General features: G+C 46.9%; 1 protein-coding gene across 1 annotated transcript; it reads right to left on the bottom strand.

Moving 5' to 3' along the window:
* Positions 1 to 1,628: 1,628 nt before the first annotated feature.
* Positions 1,629 to 5,589, bottom strand: GPX2 (glutathione peroxidase 2 (gastrointestinal)). The gene is given in 2 exon segments (XM_008585653.1): positions 1,629 to 2,298; positions 4,583 to 5,589. Coding segments are annotated over 2 exon segments (573 nt in total). The 5' UTR covers positions 4,805 to 5,589; the 3' UTR covers positions 1,629 to 1,947.
* Between the last annotated feature and the right edge of the window lie 3,394 nt (positions 5,590 to 8,983).

An 8,983-nucleotide genomic window follows, 5' to 3' on the forward strand; every position in this document is an offset into this window, starting at 1 on the left:
TTCTTTGAACTTGAGCCTTATGGGAAAGACCCAACACACTGTACTGGCTTATCAGGTCCTAAATTGCCTGTGGCATAATGCCAACATGTGGGACAGCTGGCTCTGTTATTGGAAGTAACAACAGGCTATGGCACTATCAGGATGGTGAACAAATCATACTAGCAGTCAACATGGATTCTCTATTTCATTTCTTCAGGAAAGCAAGTTGTTTCTGCCGTCATCGGTCTACAATCAGTGCATGGTCCTGCCCCAAAAGAATTCATTCCTAGCTGTTGACTTTAAGAGCAGGAATCTGAAAGGCTTGAGGTTTCAAAAAAGTCAAGTTAAGGGGGTAGGCTTTTTTTCTTTTTTTGGCAGCTGGCCGAAATGGGGATCTGAACTCATGACCTTGTCATTATAAGGCTGCTCTCTAACCAGCTGATGTAACCGGCCAGCCAAAGGATGACCTTAATTTAGCACAAGGCCCTGCAGAAGGATGCCAGGGGATTCCCGCTGTAATGCTCAGGTTACCCTTTTGAAATAAAGCACCATCAATCAATGACAGAGGTTTAGTTGAAGGTCAGACAGTGGGGATCCTTAATGTCCAGTCTACATTTATTTCTCAGATGATGCAAATGCTTAGAATATGGTTATGGGGAGCAGAGTGATTAAAGGAAAAACATTTCCTTTAATGTCTTCTCAGCATTGAGATTCTCGAGCAGTGTGTCCGGTTTGGAAAACCATTCCCTTCAAGGCTTCAATGACAAGAAGTAAAATATTCCATCTAGTGGTCAGAGAAGGGAAAGGTGAAATGAGAAGGTTCTAGAGTGAAGTTCGTAGGGCAAAATGACAGGGCAGTGGTTTCTCAGCAGGCATCTTCTCCAGAACACGATATAACCTGGCCTTGGTGGTGCTGGCACTTTTTGAATATGCCTGTAGTGGATGAGGAGTCTGGGACACCATCCTTACAAACTTCTCAGCAAAACTGTTCTCGGTGAACAGCGATCATGTTGGCAGGTTATAGTCTGGCTTTATAAGCCCTCTCCCATCCCCGCCCTCATGAATGAAGAAATGAGCCCAATCACTCATGCCTCTGTTTGTCTTGTGCCTGAATTTGTGAATATGTGAGTTTGAGAAGAACAAGCGTGAAATGTGAACTTAAAAAAGGAGGGAAAGTCAGTCTAGCAAAGGATCAAAAACAAATGTTACTCTATAAGGTGAGGAGGAAAAGGATAAGTACTCTTTCTGTTCCCAGTAACTGCACCCTTTATGTCCTTGCTATCAGTAAAAGTTGGCCAAACTGACTTCCCAGGAATTTATCAAGGTACAGTAATAGTGACATCTTCCTGACTATAATCCTTCAACAACCTCCCAATACCCACAACCAAGGGGCCCACTCTCTCCCCTTTACCTCTCTTTTTCCCCAGTTCTGGAGAAGAGCCATAAACTAATAATACAATTCACATTTCCCACAACTCCAACTGCCACTGGAGACCTTGACTAGAGCTTGCTTTCCACACAGTAATTAGGATGTACCCTTGAAGAGAGCTTCCGCTACCAAATCTTTGTGTGCTACCAGCTCCTCTATCCCACCTGCAGTTTGTACCCTCCCTCTGCCCTCTGTCAAGGAATAAGACACAGACAACCTGGCCATTTCCACACCTGCCCTTTATTGGACTCATACAGAAGTGGGGGGCTCCAGACCCTTCACACTTCTCAGACACCACCCATAAGGGTTTCGGGAAGGTGCCATCATTCTGCGAAGGCCCAGAGTCTACCCAAGTCTTGGAGCCCAAGTTGAATCACCAGCCAGAGGGCTGGGAGAGGAAAAGAACAGGCAGACAGGAAAGGCAAGGCTCTTCAGTGAAGGGGACTGATGTCAAGGGAAAGCTTAGGTCCAGCAGTGTCTCCTGAGGGCGCACACTCAGGGACTGGATGGAGTAGATCTGTGTGCTGAGCAGCTCGTGTCTATATCGCAACTTTGAGGAGGCGCTTGATGTCAGGCTCAATGTTGATAGTCGGGAAGGTGCGGCTGTAGCGCCGGAAAGGCTCCCCCTCTGGCCCTATGAGGAACTTCTCAAAGTTCCAGGACACATCTGAGCGGCGCACAGGGCTCCAAATGATGAACTTGGGATCGGTCATGAGGGAAAACGGGTCATCATGAGGGTAGGGGAGCTTGTCCTTCAGGTAGGTGAAGACGGGATGCTCATTCTGCCCGTTCACCTCACACTTTTGGACAAGAGTAAAGGTGGGCTGGTAGCCACCCCCAGGGCGGACATATTTGAGACTGTTCAGGATCTCTTCATTCTGACAGTTCTCCTGGGGGAGGAAAAAGACAAAGAGCATGGAAAAGGGAAGGGCGAAATGAAGGATCCACAACATGAAAATCTTTCACCCTCCTGTACTCCCTTCCCAGGATCATTCTTTTCTCTGGGCACGTGTTTCTCCTTCCTTCTCCATTTGCTTTGCCCTACTCTTGAGTTGGAGTTTTCCCTCTCCCAGCTATTGTTTGAAGGCTCGCTAGGCCATTTCTGAACGTTTTTGCAGTTTCTAGCTTCTTTTACTTAAAAGTTTAGCACTTTTGAGCTGTTGCTTATGTCTCCAATCTACCCAAAGCAGTTCTTCAGGTATTTGAAGTTTTAAGGAGTTGAGTTCAGGGCAGAAGAAAGGGAAAGAGGCTCAAGTAATACTGCCTAGAACCTCCCCTTCTCCTTAGCTACCTATGTACCCATACATACGTGCCTACACGCCACACACCCCCACGCATGCACACACCCTACCACCACCTTCCCTTTCCCTCCGCCATGGTTTTGCCTCTCATGCTTCTGGTTACACGTGTGTTGAGTATATATAGCCTTTGCCTATGCCCTATTCAGCTTCTCAAACTAAGGATGAGGTTGAGGTCCAGAGAAATGGGATTTGCAGTGTCTCACTTTCATCTTGCCTTGTCCTAGAACTGAAGTGCAAATAGGAGGAAGCTTTGATGAAGGAAGACCCCATCCAAGGAAGTCTAGTTTTCAGGTGCCATAAAGGCAAAGCAAGTTAGAGACAGCAATGAATGTACTCTAAATGGAACTCCTTAGTGACCAACAGTATTGAATTAAATAGGACAGAGGTTTAGAATTTTGGAATAGGCCGGTAGGAGTGGGGATGGGGGAGTGGAGTAGAAGTTGAGGAAATAAGTGCTTGAGGGCTAAGACTTCTGCACCTCATATTCACTCACCATACTCAGTTATGAATGCTTTAGCTCAGAATCAGTTACCCGTCTTTCCTTCCCCACTACCATCCCTGTCCCATCCCCATGCAGCACTCCTCACATCTGACAACCCAAAAAACCTGTGGGAACCCTCATTTTCCATACCTCCCCCAGCCCCCCACACCCCAGTGTGAGAGTCAGTTCTTGCCTCTGCCTCTAACCTACTAGAACCAATTAGGACAGTCAGTTCCAGGCTATCATGACATGAGCCCAGAGTTCATCTTTATTAGACTTATCTCAATGCAAATAGCTGCCTAGCTCCAGGTGGGTTATGGACTCCCTCCAGCAACTAGCTACCCATGAAGCGATGGTGTGAGGTTGAAGGCACCTCTAGGGCTGGAGGGTCATCTCTAAAGAGATTTTGCCCTTCCTGTTTCTCTGGCCTTGGCAAAGGCTAGAAGGAAAACTGAGACGGGGAAGGAACAGTGAGAGCAGTAACAGTTTGGGCTCAGGTTTGTCACAGCCAATGATACTTCAGCCTTCCTGCTTACATCTCAGCTAATCTCTTCCTTGCTTTCCTATCACTGTGAATTGAACTAAGGGGATTATAATTAAAGGGTTTACTTGGGGACATTCTGCCTGCTTATACAATTAAAATCATTAATGGAAATAGAAGAATCTCTAAAAGATAACTTGAGGTGTGTGGGCTGAAGATCTATAACAACGTGACCCTTTAGTCAGAGACTGAGGGGTGCACGTGATTCCCAGAGGAGACACGTGCATGTTGCAAACCTTTCCCCTCCCCCATATTCACTTCCACTTGGCTAATTTAAACAAATCTTCAATCTAAATCATCAAGTTACTTGCATTTGCATACTACTTCATATTTTTCAAGTTACTTTTGTATATCCAATCCCCTGAACCTCACAATAATCCTATAAGCCAAGTGTTATTATCCCCAATTTACAGATGAGGAAACTAAAACAGAAAAATCAAGGGCACAGAGCCATTAAATAGCAGAACCAAGTCTAGCTGGAATTAAGGTCTCCTGAGTTAGTGCAGTCCTAACTTGATTATTGATCTATTTCCTCCACTCATTCATTCAACTATTTAATGACTGCCTTCTGTACCCTATGCACTGAGGACACAACAGGAGAGAAAAACAGACCTGGTACCTGTATTCATGGAGTATAGTGGGAAGACAATAAACAATAAAACTGCACACCCTTGGGGTTTAATCTTAAAACATATTTCCCTTTGGTATTTCACATGCACTCAAAGACCTAGATTAACAAAACATACCCCATGGTTCTAGACACTGAAACACACATAGTTATTCACCCCCTCCCCTTATCCTATTTGGACCATTAGCCCAGCTCCTTGGGTACAATACAAGGGACCCCTCACCTGATGTCCAAATTGGTTGCAAGGGAAGCCAAGAACCACCAGGCGCCTGGGAAAGCGGCATTGCAGCTCGTTGAGCTGGGTGAAGTCCCGGGTGGTAGTGCCTCAGAGCGAGGCCACATTCTCAATCAGCACTGCCCTGCCACGGAATGTATTGAAATCTACTTTCTCCCCATCCAGGCTGATGGCACTAAGGTCGTAGAAGGACTTGGCTATGTAAGCCATGGTGAAGCACACAGTGAGCCCTACAGAGTGGCGGGAGCCCACTTGAGTCTATCAAAGGGATGGGGAGGAAGGAGGAGCCAGGAAGGAGGACAGAAGGGATCTCACAGTGGGACTTTGAGCATGCCCAGGATGACTTAGCAGAAGCAGGCACCCACCTGCAAATGCTGTTTGAACAAGGAGGTTGCTCCTCCTATTTACAGACTCTGAACAAAGCTGCCTCTCTGCCCCACCCTGCTGGCAACCCAGGAAGGGCGATTTGGTATCTGTAAGCAGACATGAATAATTCACTACTTGCAGGAAACCAGAGCCTTGAAGGTCAAATGGGGAGGAAAAAAGGGAGGGAGGAATGAAGGATTGACTACTACTTGCCCCAGCAGGTTGTGTTCACTTGGCATAGACATTTACTGGATGCGGGCTGGTGCCAATCTCTGAATTGTGCAGTGAGAGGTCAGGGTCTGCTGTGATCTGAAAGATGAGGAAGAGAATTGGGGCTCGTGTCCACTTGACTCAGACTACAGCTGAAATCTACATGTTACAGTTCATGTTTTTCTTTTTGGCTGTTGCTCTCCACAAGCACAAAATCAAAGGGACCCTTAGGAGGAAAGTGTATCATTTTCCAGAAATATACAGTGCCTCAACTTGCAGCAAGCTGGAGATGAAGTTGTGTTTGTCTTGATAAGTTGCTCAGTGAGTCGTGTTGCTTGTACTGGAGAACGCATCTGCCCTTACCCCTCCATTGTATCATCTCCTGTATTACAACCCCCACCTCCAGCTCATTCCTCCACCCGAGTCATTAAGATGCGGTCAGTTGCTGGGATAAAAGGTGAGGAAGAGTCACAGAACAGGTGGATAAACTCAGAATGGATGAAATGCACCTATCTCTTTCTCAGTGAAAGATTCAGTCCCCAAGACTTTTCACTGGGGGCTTGTGCTGGTCATCTCCCCACAAAAGGAGGTGTGCAGGGAGTCGAAGCTGCTGTAGTTCTAGACCCAGGTAGGCCACCCATGATGTTTTCAACACCAGCCATGTAATCTATTGCAGGACAGCCCAGGACCTGCTAAGGGCTATCATGGGAGCCCACCCCTGGAAGCCCACAGAAACTAAAGAGACCTTAATGCCACTTTATTCTTCCGAGCACCCACCAACTCAACAAATCACTTTTTTTTAATACCTCGATTTCTCCATCAGTAAAACTAGCAATTAGGCTTTATCTGGCTTTGGGATTTTATAGTGAAAATTCAATGACAAAGCATGTTTACTTGAGCATGTTTTCACAGGTACACATCCATTGGGAACTGTTTTCTAGAACAAAGAATAAACAAGGCTGGGGAGCAGCTGGTCTTGAGAATCTGATTTGTTAAGGAACTACTTGCCAGGGAGTGCTCAGCTTTTCTGCCTTGTAGTTTGTTCCATGGCTGCTCAAGTACCTGGGAGCCAAACGTCTCTGCTGGCTGCTCCCTAAAAACAAGTTTCCATTACCTCAGTGGGTAGAAGGTGTGGCAGGAAGTGCAGAGTGAAGTGTGTCCCCTGCTGAGGCTGGGTGGGGTTCCTAGAAGCAGCCAATAAGTGTCCCTAACAATCTGCTAAGTCATTAAGAACTTGGCAGTGATAATGGGTGAAACTTCAACTTGCCAGGTTTATCTGCATGCCTAGAGCTCCCCCACGTACTTCCTAGTACTCTCTGGTCTTCCAGGGAACCCTCTTATTTGCTGCTCTTTTGCGAGCCCTTTTCAGGAAAGCCATAGAAATTCCTGAGCTGAGGAGTGGAGTAATTGCTCTTCCTTAGGTACACACCATCCCTTTTATCCAGATGCAACCTGGGACCCTTAAGAGTCTCCCAGGGTTCTCAAGTTTCACAATTGAATAATAAAATACCTCTGTCTCCAACTTTACCTCACACTGGCCCCACTTTCCAGAAACTTATAGTTTTGAGCATGCACTAACAAGTGTGTGATTCTCATGCTTTCTCCAGGACAGTGGTTGTTCTGGAAACAGAACAGGCTTAATAGGCAGAAAGCCTAGGTCAGTGGTTCTCAATTCTGACAGCAAATGATAATTGCTTATTGAGACTTTTCCAAATAGAGATGCCAATGTTTTCCCCTCCAGAGTCCAATCCAGTGGTTTCTAGCCATAGTTCTACACTGTTAGTTGGCACCTTTAGGCAAATCTTTTAAGCTCTCTGAGCATGTTTCCTTATCTGCTGAACATGGATAAAGATAACCACCCTCCTACTTCAGTGATTGTAATTGTAGTTAAGATCTTAAGATTGCTATTGCCCTGCCTTTGCCTTATTTTATTCCCTCCTTCATCCTATCCTTACTCCCATTCTCTATCTCCTTCATCAATTCCACATGCCACAATATTAAATACCTACACAGTCCTGAGGTTCCAGTCTGCCTCTGCTCCCCTGAGGTGTCCAATCACAAATCTGAAAGATTATTCAATCCCTCCTCATATCTTCAGGAAGACCTGATCCATCCCAAACAGATGAGAACCAACTTGGCTTTAAAGACTCCCTCAGACATGGGTGTTCAGCATCCTCCCAGTGCCTGTGCTTAATCTTATTTCTGCAGTGTAGCCCATTGCAGGGCAATTGGGGCTCTGCTCTGGGCTGCCCTGCAGGTGCACTAGGGAAGGTACGAAAGGGAAAACAATGTTTGCTGCTTCCATTGTCTTCCTACTGCTGTTGCTTTGGGGTTCTGGAACCTCTTCTACCAGTTCTTACCTCTCCCCCTCCAACATCACTGCCAGGGTCCAAACAAGACCTACTCCCAGGGACTCATACAGGCAGCCACACCTGTGGTTTGTCATATTCTTTATTTTGTAAACATCTGTGTTTAAAATAGATGAACCCTGCTCACAATTCATATAATGGACCCGAGACACAGTACACAAAGTTTACCCATCACAGGGATGGTGGGGGCTTGGGAGCAGGTGATGTGCCTGGGGCTGGGCTGAGTCTCAAGACAGCAGGTGCAGAGGTGGTGATGAGTAAACAGACCAGAAGAGCCTGCTCAACAGTCTGGGCCTAATGCCACACCCCAGACCACCTCCTGGACTGGAGCAGTTTAGGGGTAAGAGGCCGACTCTGCTGCCTGGTGAGTATAGCTGCACCCTAAAATCCCAACCCTCCTTCCGTTCCCATACTTTCCCAGCTGTGGCCCTGTACATAGGGCTCATTGGTCCACACAGTCCCATCCCCATATTTTCCCTTCCAGAACCCCTAGGACTATATAAAAATACAGTCCCTCTTTCCTGAGGGGGCTAGGAGAGAAAGACAGGGAAAGCAGCATCACTGGCTCCACAGGTTGGAGCCAGGGCCCAAAGTAAAGTCTTTCTCAAGTCACTGGCTGGGGGCAAACTGAGAGTTGGCATTACCCACCCCACCCCCAGTGTGATGCTGCATAGGTCTTAATACCCAAGGAGTCAGCCCTCAAGGAAGCAGCCCCAGCCATAGTCATGGCATCATCCTATAGTCAGCTCTCGAAATTTCTCATTAGCCAGTGATTGATAACTATTCCTGCTCTCCTTTTCCTTCCACTATGCTAACCTATCTCTCATTCCTAAATCCTGAGCCACCTTCTCCTACTGCCTGTCTCCTGATTTAATAAGTATTAGGAAGAAAGGTTTGGTGATTTTATCACCACCCACTTTTCTGGAAGAGTAAGGAAGTGGGACTCATCCTTCACACACGTGTGCCCTGGAATTGGGTCCTCAGTTGGTGAATGCTTAGCGCCCAGTTCTTTGTTTTGGCTCTAGCCCCAGTCATGCAATGCAGCTAATGTGTAGCTTAAGAGTGATCCTCTTACCTAGGCTTCCCCAACCTTGGGAAGGCGGGAAGGGAGGAAGGAACCCTAGGAGGGCTGGTAATTGACTTGATCCTTCTTTAAAGGGCCTCCTTCAACCTACTCTTGGGCCATATGGGGTTAAAGAAACTTCCTGAACACAGAACTCTGGAGGAGGGAGTCCTCTTCTTTCCCCTGTAGCCACAGTGCAGTTGGCAAACCCTCAGCCTACTCAGAAGCTGAGGGCATGATGAGCACTTAGTCCTGAAGGCTGAAGAGAACAGCACCAAGCGTTTCTCCACAGGACCTTCCTTCTTTCTGCCCATGGAGTCTTTGCATTTCACCCACAAACTGTGAGTCCCAGGAGAACCTTGAGAGCTGAAGGCTGGGCTC

The sequence above is a fragment of the Galeopterus variegatus genome, unplaced genomic scaffold (genome assembly GCF_000696425.1).
Source record: "Galeopterus variegatus unplaced genomic scaffold, G_variegatus-3.0.2 Scaffold3655, whole genome shotgun sequence".
Classification (NCBI taxonomy): Eukaryota; Metazoa; Chordata; class Mammalia; order Dermoptera; family Cynocephalidae; genus Galeopterus; species Galeopterus variegatus.